The sequence below is a fragment of the Grammomys surdaster genome, unplaced genomic scaffold, assembly GCF_004785775.1.
Source record: "Grammomys surdaster isolate TR1022 unplaced genomic scaffold, NIH_TR_1.0 186, whole genome shotgun sequence".
Taxonomy (NCBI): Eukaryota; Metazoa; Chordata; class Mammalia; order Rodentia; family Muridae; genus Grammomys; species Grammomys surdaster.
Genome location: NW_021604631.1, coordinates 7,537,047 through 7,553,323, shown reverse-complemented (window position 1 = coordinate 7,553,323; position 16,277 = coordinate 7,537,047). Strand labels below are relative to the sequence as shown.

Below are 16,277 nucleotides of genomic sequence, written 5' to 3'. Positions count from 1 at the left end.
CTGTAGAGTCCCCATCTGTTGACATTTTGTCATTTTGGCTTCATCCTTATACAGTCAATTCCACTGTAATATGAAATAACGTGTTCCAGAAACTTCTGCTAGGAAATATCATGTGGAGCAAATTAATTTCATGAGAAAAGTGAGAGGTGGTCACACCCTTCAAAAATGTCAGGGACACAAGGAGGAGGGAAGAAGTGAGCAGTAGGACAGTCTTCAGTCTGTGAGGTGGTTAAGAAATATGTAAATGCTAAATAAAGATGTAATCCTCCTCACAGATTGCCTAAGGAGGAAATGTTGGCCTATGAGCTGGTGGGTTCTGATGAACTAGGCCAAGGGTTCCCTGAGATCTGATGGGAAGTTGTAATACTAGCCAGGCAGCAGCGGCTCTGCACGACAGACAGGCTGAATAATCAACATTGTGTATTTCTTCATGTCTTGAGTTAGGAAGGTTCTGGATTGTCTGGTGTTTCTCATGGTTGAAATCATGTGATAACTGATGAGAAATTCTTTGTTATCAAGTTCCTAAGTTACTCGGTGCTTTTCATCACCATAGTAAAATATCTGGCACACACAACTTTAAGTGAGATTGGGTTCTTCATAGTTTCAGAGATGTGGGTTAAGAACCTTTACCCACTGAGCTGTCTTGCCTGCCCAACTTTAGGATTAAGTGGTCATTATATATTAAATGACAAGTTGGGTTGTTTTTTAAAATTGAAATTGCATTGAATCTGTAATAGAAACTATACAACTATCTGTGTTTAGTTCGTTCCCTAATCAGCTGCCTTGGCCATCGCTTAACAGACATTGTAAATAGCACTGAGTTCATATGGATTTAGATATACTCTTCCCCAACTATTTGAAAATAAGTTGCAATGATGTTTAAATCTCACTCCTAAATAAGTAAGAATGTGCTTCCTCAGGGTAAGGCAGCTTTCCCTTATAAGTACAATGTCATTACCACTCTTTGGGTAATTACCACTGATTCATCAATCAGCTTCATAAAGACACGCTTGTTCCTAATAAAAGCTATTGTTCAGTTTGTTTTGGTTTTATTGCCCTTCCTCTCTTGTCCTAGGCATCGAGCTGCATTGGGATGTGAGAAAAAAAAAATTAAGCAAAAGTCCCTCTCTCCCATCGTTCAGAGTCTTACAGAGTCCTGGGTGGGGGCGCTGGGGCAGGCATGTAAAGCATGATAGGTTCAGTGGAGGCTCTGTCTGGTTTTGTTCCCTTCAAGGAGTGTGTCAGTAGAAAATGAACTCTGCCCAGCAGGGTGTTCTGGTCTCAGCCCTGTCTATGACTCACTTACCTGCTTTTGAGGTGCCTTGCTCTGAACCCAGAAGGGCATCCCTCCTTATAAAAGGAAAGGGCACAGCAGACAGGACCCCCTCCCCTTCTTTTAGTGTTCTTATGGTGAGGGTTAGCGTGAGGCACAGAGCTACAGTGAAGGGGATTTTGAGAACCAGGCTGAGGAATGGGGCCTTTATCCCTTAGGTCATCTGTATTAAGTAGACCATGAACTTGGTCATAAATACCAGGCATCCAGTAGCTACAGTGTAATCAAGATAGAATCCCTTCCCTTTTGATGTATGTAATAGCTTGCCAAAGACAAATGTGAGCTCAGATCAGTGGGGCCATCGGAGACCTGGGGTCATGTTGGTTTTATAACATTGTTTTTACTCAGATCATGACATCACCCACATCCCATGCTAGGCCGTGTGATGGAGAAGATGACAGAGTGCCCCTTCCCTTTTTGGTCCATTTTGGAAGCTATGTGCCTCATTTCTGTGGATCTCACCCCTACATGCAGAAGGACCAAGAAACAGTTGTCGTTGGGAATTTGTGTACCAAGCTAAAAAGAGCAGGTTTTAAGAATGGATATTGAGGGGCAGCTTGCAGTAGCTATTATACCAATGTGTCTAAAATCACTAATGGGACTTTCTCCAAAATTGCTCCCTGAAAATGCTCCTCAAAAATAGGACTATTGTGCAAGGTATATTGACTCATTCCTGTAATTCCAGCTCTTGGGCTGAGGTAGGATTGGGTAGTGAGTTCCTGGTCAGCTTAGACTAGAGTATAAGAACCTGTATCAGAATCCCCCAGACAGACAACAACAAAACCCAAAGGCAGTGTCAAAATGATTTAGGAAAACAAATAGTGTTGATCTTGTTGAGATTCATGTTGCAACATGGCATACTAAAGGCTCCTTGAAGACCTAAAATTAAAAAATATTGTGATGGTTTTTGTTTCACCTAAGAAAGTTTAGTTATAAAAGTGTTTCATACCATACTTTATATTTCTTTTTTTTAAAAGAACTGTATTTTATTTCCATTATGAATTAAGCTTTCTATTTTATTTCTTTAATTATATATTTTATTGGATATTTTATTTATTTACATTTCAGATGTCATCACCTTTCCCCATTTCCCCTCCCTAGAAACTCCCTATTCTATCCCCCCTCCTCCTTTTTGCTTTTATACTATTTTAATTACATGCACGTGTTAAAATCAGTTCTAGGTTGAAGAACTAGCAATACAATAGATGCAGATAGTCAAGGAACAAGCAAGACAATAAACACAAATAGTCAAAGAACAAGCAAGGCAATAAAGTTCTGTGATCACTCCTGTGATCATTGTCTCTAAGGGCTTATCAGGATGATCAAAGTATCTGAGCCAACTTCCCTGTCCTAGCCCAAAGTCATTTTCATGTCTGAAGCCTACTTCCTTGTTCTAGCCTAATATTTAGGTTCCTGCCTAAATTACTTCTTTGTTCTAGCCTAATGTCAGATTCCTGCCTGAAGTCCATTTCCTTGTCCTTGCCCAATGTCAGATTCCTGCCAAGCAGCCCCAAAAGCTCTCTGCCTCTTCCCCTTTTTTATTTCATAAACAATACTGAGCCTGTCTTAGGTCATTCTGACAAGAATGCCTTCCTTACCCATTGTGGAACATGCATTATCAAAAGCAACACATTTATATCTTAGGTTGGTAAGGCTTTGTTCAAAATCTTACCCATCCTTGGCTTGCCAGCCTGTTAAATTAATAAGTCTGAGGATCCATTTTCAGGTTCAAGCCATGTATTTTGGCTGCCAACATGTTTATGTTGTTAAAGACAAACTTTAACAAGATGGGCAGGAATAAAAGTATTCCCAGGCAAAAAGGGCTAGCATGATCAAGCTATATATGCCATTCTTGAAGCTTGACCAAAATAGAAATACTGACCTCAGGCCATGGATAATTTTATCAGTAGTATTTGCAGCATCAACACTCAGCAGAGCAGCATTCTTTAAATTAATAATCTCACTATGCAAAGTAAAAACATCCAGAAAGGTGTTAGAATTATGCCAAATACACTGCAAGTGTCTTTAAACTTTTTCCTAATTATAATGTCTACCACTGTAAATTTTAGAACTAACATGAATCCAATGGTATTTGGTATGACACTTGAAATGGCTCCTTACTCTTAAACTGTGAAGCTCCTTCCAATAATTTCAATAGGATAAAGAGCATCAATCTGATCTTCCAAATGCCTATCTAAATCCTCTTGTATATTCAACACATTAGTAAGATTTTTTGCTAAATGATTAACAAAAGTAGCTGTCTTAACTTCTTGTGTGAAAGCCATTGTAGAAGCAGTGGTGCTAACAATTAATGTAATTAAAGCTGTTATACCATCAATAATTAAGCCCACTACCCTCTTGCTTCTGCTTAAAGCCTGACTCACTTCTTCCAATACTTGCAAGCTTTTTTTTTTTTTTTAGAATACCAAAAAATATTCTGTGATACTCAGGGCAATAAAACAAAAGCAGGCTGATAGACCTCTGTACCTGACATGCCGGATTTCAACACACTAACACAATTAGAAAGTGTACAATCAATGCATCTTACATCAAATACTGTAGAAGAGACAAACGTAATTTTAACTTGACACTTTAAAGAGCCTTAACACATGTACTAACACTTGTTTGAAATCCAGATCTTGCCCCACCTTTATCTCTTGCTAACATAATATCGTAGAGAACTGCATCTAACTTCCAAATATGTCTCTGAAAATGTCCAGAACCAGCCTTCCAAATAAAGACTATTATTTCCAATATTGGATTGATTTCTAGACCAGTACATGATTGAGTCTGAGTAACTGGTCACATTTAAGAAAAATATGAGTCATTATAACTTCTCTTTTTGATTCTCTGTTCCACAAGGTCTAAAAACTTGAGGAAAGGCAGCTTGTCCCATCAGGGGTATAGGTAAGAAATGGTGAGTTGGGAACATATGTCCGGTACAGTTTCCCAGTCACCATTGTCAGGGCACCCAGTAAGCTCACAGGTCAGCATCATTCTTTGTCCAGGCATCAGCATGTCTCTCCCATCACTTTGGCAGCCACCATGCTCCTTCAGCATCCTGCAGGAAAAAACACAAACATGCCCTCTTACCCATATTAAATACCTGATCAGAATCAAGCCATATGCCAGTAAGTGGATCCTTCCCTTTCATCTATACATAAGTATGCCTAGTTGTAGAGTGCCATAGACACTCTGCAGAAAGTTCCTTGGCATCCAAATTTTTTTTAAAAATTTAAAATAAAAAGAAAATGATTTAAATAAATTTGAGGTGTATAGGGATATACCTCCCCCTTTTTTATTTTATGAAGATATTGTTTTAAAGTTCCATGGGATCCTTCCACAGTCCCTTATCTTTGACAATTATAAGGAATCCCACTAATATGGGTAATATTAAATTGCTGCCAAAATGTCTCAAAGGCTTGACTGAGATAGCCAGTTCCATTATCTGTTGTTTGTTTGTTTGTTTTTCTTTTTTTTAATTACTGAATACTTTAATTATCCACATTTCAGATGTTATCCTCTTTCCCCATCCCCCCCCCCAGAAACCCCTCCTCCCATCATCCCTCTTCCTATTTCTATGAGGGTGTGCCCCCACCCATCCACTCACTCCCACCTCCTCGCCCTCAAATTTCCCCTTACTGGAGCATCCAGCCTTTAAGGGACCAAGCCCTTCCTCTCCCACTGATGCCTAACATGGCCATCTTCTACTACATACACAGCTTGAGCCATGAATCCCTCCATGTGTGTTCCCAGGCTAACTGTTTAGACCCTGGGAGCTCTGGTTGGTTGGTATTGCCACTCTCCCAATGGGGCCACAAGCCCCTTCAACTCCTTCAGTCTACTCTCTAACTCCTCCATTGGGGACCCTGTGATCAGTTTGATGGTTAGCTATGAGCATTCACCTCTGTATATGTCAGGCTCTGGCAGAGCCTCTCAGGAGGAAGGTATATCAGGCTCCTGTTAGCATGTACTTCCTGGCATCCACAACAGTGTTTGCATATGAGATTGCTCCTGGGATGGATCCCCAGGTGGGGCACTCTCTGGATGATCCCTCCTCCTGTCTCTGCTCCACACATTGTCTCATATTCTCTCCTGTGAGTATTTTGTTACTCCTTCTAAGAAGGACAGAAGCACCCACACTTTGGTTTTTCTTCTTCTTGGGATTCACATGATCTGTGAATTATATCTTGAGTATTGTGAGATTTTGGGCTAATACCCACTTATCCATGAGTGCATATCATGTGTGTTCTTTTGTGATTGGGTTACCTCACTCAGGATGATGATTCTAGTTGCATCCATTTGCCTAAGAATTTCATGAATTCATTGTTTGTAATAGCTCAGTAGTACTGCATTGTATAAATGTACCACATTTTCTGTATCCATTCTCCTGTTGAAGGACATCTGGGTTCTTTCCAACTTCTGGCTATTATAAATAAGGCTGTTATGAACATAGTGGAGCATGTATCCTTATTATATGTTGGAACATCTTCTGGGTATATGCCCAAGAGCGGTATAGCTAAATCCTCAGTTAATAGAATGTCCAGTTTTCTGAGGAACTGCCAGACTGATTTCCAGAGTGGTTGTACCAGCTTACAATCCCACCAACAATGAAAGAGTGTCTCTCTTTCTCCACATCTGCACTAGCATCTGCTGTCATCTGAGTTTTTAATCTTAGCCATTCTGACTGGCGTGAGGTGGGATCTCAGGATTGTTTTGATTTGCATTTCCCTGATGACTAAAGATGTTGAACGTTTCTTTGGGTGTTTCTCGGCATTCAGTATTCCTCAGATGAAAATTCTTTGTTGAGCTCTGTACCCCACTTTTAATGGGGTTATTTGATTGTCTGGAGTCTAATTTCTTGAGTTCTTTGTATATTTTGGATATTAGTCCTCTATCAGATGTAGGATTGGTAAAAATCTTTTCCCAATCTGTTGGTTGCCGTTTTGTCCTATTGACAGTGTCCTTTGCCTTACAAAAGCTTTGTAATTTTATAAAGTCTGATTGGTCAATTCTTGATCTTAGAGCATGAGCTATTGGTGTCCTCTTCAGGAACTTTTCCCCTGTGTCCATGTGTTCAGGGTTCTTCCCCACTTTCTCTTCTGTTAGTTTCAGTGTATCTGGTTTTATGTGGAAGTCCTTGATTCACTTGGACTTGAGATTTGTACAAGAAGATATGAATAGATTGATTTGCATTTTTGTATATGCTGACCTCCAGTTGAACCAGCACCATTTGTTGAAAATGCTGACCTTTTCCCACTGAATGGTTTTAGCTCCTTTTTCAAAGATCAAGTGATCGTAGGTGTGTGGGTTCATTTCTGGGTCTTCAGTTCTATTCCATTGATCTTCCTGCCTGTCTCTGTACCAATGCCATGCAGTTTTTGTCACTATTACTCTAGTACATCTTGAGGTCAGAGATGGTGATTCGCCCAGAAGTTCTTTTATTGTTGAGAATAGTTTTTGCTATCCTGGGTTTTTTATTATTCTAAATGAATTTGAGAATTACTCTTTCTAGCTCTGTGGAGAATTGAGTTGGAATTTTGATGGGAATTGCATTGGATCTGTAGATTGCTCTCAGCATGATGGCCATTTTTATTATATTAATTCTGTCAATCCATGACCATGGGAGATCTTTCCATCTTCTGAGATCGTCTTCAATTTTTTTCTTCAGGGACTTGAAGTTCTTGTTATACAGATCTGTCACTTGCTTGGTTAGATTCACTCCAAGGTATTTTATATTATTTGTGACTATTGTGAAGGGTGTCATTCCCCTAATTTCTTTCTCAGTTTGTTTATCCTTTAAGTGGAAGAAGGCTACTGATTTGTTTGAGTTGATTTTATAACCAGCCACTTTGCTAACGTTGTTTATCAGGTTTAGGAGTTCTCTGATGGAAGTTTTGGGGTCACTTAAGTATATTATCATATCAACTGCAAATAGTGATATTTTGACTTCTTCCTTTCCAATTTGAATCCCTTTGATTTCCTTTTATTGTCTAATTGGTCTGGCTAGGACTTCAAGTACTATATTGAATAGGTAGGGAGAAAGTGGGCAGCCTTGTCTAGTAGCTGATTTTAGTAGGATTGCTTCAAGTTTCTTTCCATTTAGTTTGATGTTGGCTACTGTTTTGCTGTATATTGCTTTTACTACGTTTAGGTATGGGCCTTGAATTCCTGTTCTTTCCAAGACTTTTTACCATGAAGAGGTATTGAAGTTTGTGAAATGTTTTCTCAGCATCTAGTGAGGTGACTATGCAGTTTCTTTCTTTGAGTTTGTTTACGTAGTGTTTACATTGATAGATTTCCGTATATTGAACCATCCCTGCATTCCTGGGATAAAGACAACTTGATTATGGTGGATGATTGTTTTGATGTGTTCTTGGATTCGGTTTTCAAGAATTTTATTGAGTATTTTTGCATCGATATTCATAAGGGAAATTGGTCTGAATTTCTCTTTCATTGTTGGGTCTTTGTGTGGTTTAGGTATGAGCATAATTGTGGCTTCATAGAATTAATTGAATAGTGTTCCTTCTGTTTCTATTTTGTGGAATAGTTTATAGAGAATTGCTATGCTATTAGGTCTTCTTGGAAGGTTTGATAGAATTCTGCACTAAAACCATCTGGTCCTGGGCATTTTTTGGTGGGGAGACTTTTAATGACTGCTGCTATTTCTTTAGGGGTTATAGGACTATTTAGATGGATTATCTGATACTGATTTAACTTTGGTACCTGGTATCTGTCTAGGAAAGTGTCCATTTTATCCAGATTTTCCAGTTTGTTGAGTATAGGCTTTTGTAGTGGATCAGATGATTTTTTTTAATTTCCTTATTTTCTGTTGTTTTCAGTTCTGATTTTATTAATTTGGATAGTGTCTCTATGCCCTCTGGTTAGTCTGGCTAAGGGTTTATCTATCTTATTGATTTTCTTAAAGAATCAGCTCCTGGTTTTGTTGATTCTTTATAGTTCTTTTTGTTTCTGCTTGGTTGATTTCAGCCCCAAGTTTGATTATTTCCTGCCATCTACTCCTCTTGGGTGTATTTGTTTTTTTGTTTGTTTGTTTTGTTTTGTTTTGTTCTAGAGCTTTCGGGTGTGCTGTCAAGTCGCTAGAGTGTGCTCTCTCCAGTTTCTTTTTGTAGGCACTTAGAGCTATGAGTTTTCCTCTTAGCACTGCTTTCATTGTGTCCCACAAGTTTTGGTATGATATATCTTCATTTTCATTAAATTCTAAAAAGTCTTTAATTTCTTTCTTTATTTCTTCCCTGACCATGTTATCATTGGGTAGAGCATTGTTCAGTTTCCATGTGTATGTGGGCTTTCCATTGATTTTATTGTTATTGAAGACCAGCCTTAGTCCGTGGTGATCTGATAGGATCCATGGGATTATTTTAATTTTCTTGTATCTATTGAGGCCTGTTTTGTGACCAATTATATGATCAATTTTGGAGAAGGTACCATGAGGTTCTAAGAAGAAGGTATATTCTTTTGTTTTAGGATGAAATGTTCTATAAATAGCTGCTAAATCCATTTGGTTCATAGCTTCTCTTAGTTTCACTGTGTCTCTGTTTAGTTTCTGTTTCCATGATCTGTCCATTGCTGAATGGGGTGTTGAAGTGTCCCACTATTATTGTGTGAGGTGCAATGTGTGCTTTGAGCTTTAGTAAAGTTTCTTTTATGAATGTGGGTGCCCTTGCATTTGGAGTGTAGATGTTCAGAATTGAGAGTTCACCTTGGTAGATTTTTCCTTTGATGAGTATGAAGTGTCCATTCTTATCTTTCTTGATAACTTCTGGTTGAAAATCGATTTTATTTGATATTAGAATCGCTACTCTAGCTTGTTTCTTGGAACCCTTTGCTTGGAAAATAGTTTTCCATCCTTTTATTCTGAGGTAGTTTTTGTCTTTGTCACCGAAGTGCATTTCCTGGATGCAGCAAAATGTTGGGTCCTGTCTACGTATCTAGTCCATTAGTCTGTCTTTTTATTTATATGTCTTATGGAATTGAGTCCACTGGTGCTAAGAGATATTAAGGAAAAGTGATTGTTGCTTCCTGATATTTTTGTTATTAGAGGTGGAATTATGTTTGTGTGGCTATCTTCTATTGGATTTGTTGGAAGAAGATTATTTTCTTGCTCTTTCTAGGGTATAATTTCCCTCCTTGTGTTGGAGGATTCCCTCTATTATCCTTTCATAATGCTTTAGTAATGCTGGGTTTGTGGAAATATACTGTGTAAATTTAGTTTTGTCATGGAATATCTTGGTTTCTCCATCCATGGTAATTGAGAGTTTTGCTGGGTATAGTAGCCTGGGTTGGCATTTGCGTTCTCTTAGGGTCTGTGTGGTATTGGTCCTGGATCTTCTGGCTTTTATAGTCTCTGGTGAGAAGTCTGGTGTAATTCTGATAGGTCTGACTTTATAAGTTACTTGACCCTTTTTCCCTTACTGCTTTTAATATTCTTTCTTTGTTTTGTGCATTTGGTGTTTTGATTATTATGTGACAAGGGAAATTTCTTTTCTGATATAGTCTATTTGGAGTTCTGTAGGCTTCTTGTCTGTTCATAGGCATCTCTTTCTTTAGCTTAGGGAAGTTCTTTTCTATAATTTTGTTGAAGTTATTCACTGGCCCTTTAAGTCAGGAATCTTCACTTTCTTCTATACCTATTATCCTTACGTTTGGTCTTCTCATTGTTTCCTGGATTTCTGGGATGTTTTGGGTTAGGAGTTTTTTACATTTTGTATTTTCCTTGACAGTTACGTCAATGTTTTCTATGGTATCTTCTGCACCTGAGATTCTCTTTTCTATCTTTTGTATTCTGTTGGTGATGCTTGCATCCATGACTTCTGATCTCTTTCGTAGGTTTTCTATCTACAGGGTAGTCTCCCTTTGTGATTTCTTTATTGTTTCTACTTCAGTTTTTATGTTCTGGATGGTTTTGTTTGGTTCCTTCACCTGTTTGGTTGTGTTTTCTTGTAATTCTTTAAGGGATTTTTGTGTTTCCTCTTTAAGGGCTTCTACCTGTTTACCTGTGTTCTCCTCTATTTCTTTGAGGGAGTTATTTATGTCCTTCTTAAAGACCTCTATCATCATCATGAGAAGTGATTTTAAATCTGAATCTTGCTTTTCCAGTGTCATGGGCTATTCAGGACTTGCTATGGTGGGAGATCTAGGTTCTGATGATGCCAAGTAACCTTGGTTTCTGTTGCTTATACTCTTGTGCATGCCTTTCGACATCTGGTTATCTCTAGTGCTACCTGTACTCACTGTCTCTGACTGGAGCCTGTCTGTCCTGTTATCTTGGTTGTGTCAGAAGTCCTCAGAGTCCAGCTGTCTCTGTGATCCTGAGATCCTGGTTGTGATAGCTCCCGGGAGTCAGGCTGCTTCTGGGATCCTGGAATCCTGGTGTGCCCAAGCTCCTGAGATCCTGTGATATCCTTTGTTCCTAGGCGTGTTAGAGTTCCTGGGAGTCCAGCCTCCTCTGGATTTTGGGGGATTGGGTGCAGAGCTGGCACCCTAGGACTGCTCCGGGCACCGGCACCTTCTTTATATTTCTTTAAGAAGCCCTGTTCATATTTGCCTTTGAGTCCCTGAAGATTCCTTAGTTTGCAGTGAAGTAACAGGAACGTGTGGGAATCATGTTAGTCAAGATTCAGACAGGGTAACAGCAGCTACACCTTCTATACAAGGATTGCTGCAGGGACTAGAACTTACGTAACGTACTGTGAGGACTACTTAGCTAGTCTGTGTAAGACTGCTATGTGCTTGGAGCTTGGAATCTGATGGGTAGATGGATGTAAAGGAGGATAGTGATTATGGGAAGGAGTCAGATGGGTCTCCTGGGGGTGGATGGGGACCTGGGTGAGTCTGTGACTGTTCTCAGGTTTGTTTTGTTGTTTTCTTCTGAGATGGTATCTGACTATGTAGCTCTGCTTGGCCTGGAACTTGGCCTCAAACTCTTAACTTGCCTGCATCTGTCTCCCAGGTGCTAAGATTAAAGGCATGGACCAGCATACTTGGTCAGTTGGTCTCCATTGTTGATGGTGTAGGTGTCCTATAAGAGAAGTAGATATTCTTTATGGAAGAGAAAAACACCCCACTTACAAAGCTCAAGGCACTTGTCTTAGTGATCACTGTGTCTCACTGTGATGAAACACCACAACCAAAAAGCAAGTTTTGGTGGAAAGGGTTTATGTGGCTTACATGTCCATATGGGTATTCATCAAAGGAAGTCAGGACAGGAACTCATACTGAGCAGGAACCTGGAGGCAGAAGCTGATGCAGAAGTCATCAGGGATACTGCTTACTGGCTTGCTTCCCCTGGCTTGCCCAGCCTGCATTCTTACAGAACACAGGACCACCAGCCCAAGAGTGACCAACCCATAATGAGCTGGGCCCTCCCCCATTTGTCACTAGTTAAGAAAATGCCTTACAGCCAGATCTTATGTAGGCACCTTCTCAATTGAGGTTCCCTCCTTTTGGATAACTCTAGTTTGTGTGTCCCTGACTTAAGAATGGCCAGCACAGCAGTCCAGGGGAACATCTCTAGTATCAGCAGGCCTGGCTGCTGTTCCCATCACAGAAGGTGAGGATAGCATCAATGCCTCATGCTCCAACACCAACCTTCCAGATGCTACCTTCACAGCCACCTTCAACTTTCAGTTGGAAACATACATGGAAGGGAATTCTCAGCAATGCAGTTCAGTTGAGCAATGCAGGGAAGGGCCATCAAAACCCAGCCCAGGCGCTTACCAGATGACAGACAACAAATTGTTTACCGCAGTACTAGTTGCCATAGCTTTTAATAAGCACTGACCTAAATGGGCACCAGAAGCTACGTAGATATTGTGCTACAATACACTTTCTGTCTCTTGAGCTTCCCTTGCCTCCTGTGCAGGAATGCTCTCTTCGAGAAAAACTGAATGTGTTGTTTAACTTATACTTAATGCGAGGCTTCAGTACAAGTTTAGGTAACTTACATTTCTTCAAGTTATAAGAAGCTGTGGGTTAGAGCTAGGCGAATACATAGGAGTGGTGATAGAGCCTAGGATGGATGCAGGTCAGCGGTGTCTAGTATACACAAGCCTATTGGTTAGATCCCTTGAACTTTAGATGGATGTACGTGCATAATAAGGGAGAGGATGCAGGAATGGGGGACTCGAAGAGTAGGAAACTTAGTTCACTCTCAACACTCTTTTTCCTATCTTTAGCTGGATTAACAGAATGTCATTTTAGCCTTTTTGTTTTATGGAATTTTAGTTTATTCTTTTCAAGTTGTTTGTTTGTTTTAGTGAATTCATTAGTTGGATAGAATTGCGCTTCTTCTTCTTTTTCCATAATAGATTATTTGTAGGTGCCTTAGGTTGAGTGTGGGACCGGGTGATCCTCTTTGCTGTCTGCAGTGACATAAGACTGGACCGTGTTCTCTCTGATGTCCCAAACAATTATCTGAAAGTGGTGGTGGCTAAGATAGTTGATGATGGTTTTATTGCCTACAAAACGGGGACTTAGAGTGCAAGTCAGCTTGCTCAAAAATGAAACCTCACAAGTTACTTATTCTTTCAGTCTGGAAAAATTTGACTATGCACAAAACAGATTTCTATGATATCCCACCCACCTATAGCTAATTGTGCAGTGCTTTCATCCCCTCAGTCTGGACCACATCTCCAGTGATGGATTCTACAGCCTCTTCTACCTTCTGTCACAGCAGTCACCTAACTGGTCTTTATCTCTGCCATCTGGTTAACTTTAGACTCTCATCATCTCTCTGTGGTCAGGGATTATGTCTTGTTCTTCGTTTCTAACACCAAGCTTAGAAACCCAGAGACCAGTTATGAGGGACTAAGTCCCAGAATTCCTGAGGTGAAGACTGGTAATTGGTTCTTGAAGATGGCCACATGTGGGGAAAGACAAGAAGAGGGGAGGGGTGGGCCATACTGCTCATAGACACAGGAGAAGAGCCAGAATTATTATATCCTATCAGGGAAATTAAGAGAAAGAGGAGTTTTGAGGAATTAGCAAAGAGGTCAGTGCGAATGAGGATTTTTTTTTTTTTGGTCAGACCTTAGTGGCTATTTAGATGGTATGATTAAAAACAGAATTCAAGAGATTGAGGTAACAATATAGGATGGAGAAATGGGAGCCTAAGGTTTCAAAAAACAAACAAACAAAACCATGGATACTTAGAGAGGTGAAGCCATGAGAGGAAGATTTGAGAGTGACCTGAAGGGAGCTGAATCTGAAGCCAGGATGAGGTCCCTCTACTGCCCCCTCCTGGTCCTCTGATGTAGTTCATCAGGAGATAGAAGAGCCTCTGAGCATCTCCTTTAGTGGTTCTGGATCATTGTGATGAAGCAGCATATTTCTGAGTAGCGATGAGATGCTCTTCTCTCTGAATGTTTTTTGTTTCTATTAACTTGATCCCCCTGTTCCTACAGGAAACATGGTGGAATGGTGCTTACCTCAAGATATTGACCTTGAAGGTGTCGAGTTCAAGTCTATGGCCAGCGGGTCCCATAAAGTTCAGTCTGATTTCATGTGAGTACTTCCGAACCTATTTTGTGCTACTTGATCTCGTCTCTCCTGTATTCTCCAGAGCGCGTTATCAAGAGGTGTCTTTAGATAGTATATGTAAGTCTTCTGTGCGTTTATCCAGTTTCCCACCAAGAAGGGCTCCAGCTCTCACGTTCTCAATGGGTCCCAGCATTCCATGTTGACAGCTCCTACAACAGCTTCTGCTATTACTGACTGGATGTGCGGTCCTCAGGGAGGTTTGGTTTTAGTGTAAGAAAGGAGGTTGAGTTCAGTGTGAGTTAACCTAAGACGTCTATGTGATAAATTCGAAACACTAGCTTTAAGCAGGCCAGTTTTAGTGATGTGTAAATGGTGCATGGTAAATCTTATGAGAAGCCAGCGGACATACTTTAAGAATAATCTGTAGCTTTAATCTCTGCATTGGGCTGAGACCATGGCTGATCCAAGTGTGAAAAGGGGAAGGAGGTGAAATGTCAACTGTATTGGAGAATCTGAGAAAATTGGAGTCTCTGAGAGAAAACAGACTGAATTCCAAAGGAGCCCGGAGGTCAACCCTGGTTCTGGGTCTCACACTGAAGCTGTTAGCTGTGCCAGAAAGGATACCACAGTCTCTGGCTGTGGGCATTTGAGTGGCATGCTTGTAGACACCTTATGCTAACTCTAGCCTTTCACTCTGGGATGGCAAGTTCTGGAGTCTTGGAGCCATGGCCACTCCTGGGGAAACTGAATGGCTTCTTTTATGGCCCGACTTTATTCGGAACTCTGAACATAGTTGTTTGGGCAGAGATTGCATTGCAAAGGAAAAAAAAGCAAGTCATCTTCCTAAATTGTAGCCACAGTGCATATTTGGTCTATTTCAGCTATTTTCGGAAGGGCCCCTTCTTTGGCCTGGCCTGCTTTGCCAACATGCCTGTGGAGAGCGAGCTGGAGCGTGGCGCTCGGATGAAGTCTGTGGGCATCCTCTCTCCATCCTACACCCTGCTCTACCGCTACATGCAGTTTTTAGAGAACCAGGTTCGGTAAGTGGCTTCTGTCTGTTGCGGGCATCAGTGAAATCTGCTACCTGGTGCCTGTGCTGTGAGGCCCTGGAGACAGAGACTGTGGGCCAGGGTCACAACTGTCTTCCTACAGCATCGGTGGCTCTGGGTCGAGCCTCTGGTGATCCTCCTTTCTTTCAGCAAATGTATTATAAAATAATTCTTTATCCTATAATGAAGGCTGAAGAAGATATTTACTTTTAGTTTTTATTAATACTCTCATCACTTTTTAATCAAGTACATTTTAATCAGACATGAACATTCTTTGTTTACACAAAGATAGCTGGCTGCTGTCCTTATGTTTTTTCCCCCCAGGTAGACAGGCAGACTTTAAAAATTGTTTTATTCATATCATTTATTATTTGGAGTAGTAGAAGAGTATGTAACAGAAACAGAAAAATTGTTTCTTTTTATATTTACACATATATTGCATTATGAAGGTAACCTAATTAAACTTCAAACAGTGCTGGGGAATTTTTTTCTCTAGTCCTAGAAGCACTGTTAGAATTTTAGTCTCTTTTCTGATACGTGTATTTGTGTGCTTTGATAAAATATGCTTGACAACTAGACATAGTGGTGCTTTAGCCCAGGAAATAAAGGCTTACATCAGTAGCAACATAGCAAGACCTTGTCTGTCATACATAAGACATATATAAGTGTGTGTGCATGTACTTGGCATACTATATATAAACTATTTTACCCTATGCATTATTTATTCATTATTCATTTATTCATCTTGAGTTAGTGTCTTTGTAGCTCAGGCTGGCCTTTTAATTTGCAGTTGTATGGGATGCCAAACTTTTTATTTGGGTAATGGGGTGTGGGCTGCAGTCCTCATGACTGTACAGAGATTCCTCTTAACCACTGAGCCACCTCTCTAGCCCACCTGGTCATAGTTTAAGCTGATGGGATCCAGTCTGGTCTATATTCTTTGCCCATCCTTTTCTCCTTCGTTCTCAGGGTAATTCCCTGTATCTTACATTTTATTCCTATATTCTGACTCCCTGTCTACCCAAGAATACTTTGGAGTGAGCGAGTCTTTAACTGCTTTGGGGTAGAGAGAAGTTGGCTTTCCCAGCTTCATGAGATCTAAATTGGTGGATTGTAATAGAAATGACCCATGTGTTCGTTCTCCCCTCTCTCTTTTGTCCTCCTCCCCTTCTTCCTCCCTCTCCCCCTCCCCTCCTCCTCTCCCTTTCCCTCTCCCTCCTCCCTCTTCCTCCCCTTCCTCCTCGTCTCCATCCTCCTCCTCTCCCTCTTCCTCCTCTCCTTTTCTCTCTCCCTCCCCTTCCCCTCCCTCTCCCTCTCCTCCTTTCCTTCTCCCTCCCCCTCCCCTCCCCTCCCCCTCCCCTCCCCTCCCCTCCTCTCCCCTCCCCTCCTCTCCT

The 16,277-nt window shown here is 40.7% G+C and overlaps 1 protein-coding gene across 1 annotated transcript in view; it reads left to right on the top strand.

Moving 5' to 3' along the window:
• Positions 1 to 16,277, top strand: part of Kiaa1147 (KIAA1147 ortholog) — a 42,009-nt gene that overhangs the window by 7,374 nt on the left and 18,358 nt on the right. Inside the window, exons 2-3 of the mRNA XM_028768417.1 lie at positions 13,759 to 13,858; positions 14,716 to 14,874. Of these exons, the coding sequence (XP_028624250.1) occupies positions 13,759 to 13,858; positions 14,716 to 14,874 (259 nt within the window). The remainder of the gene's footprint in view (positions 1 to 13,758; positions 13,859 to 14,715; positions 14,875 to 16,277) is intronic.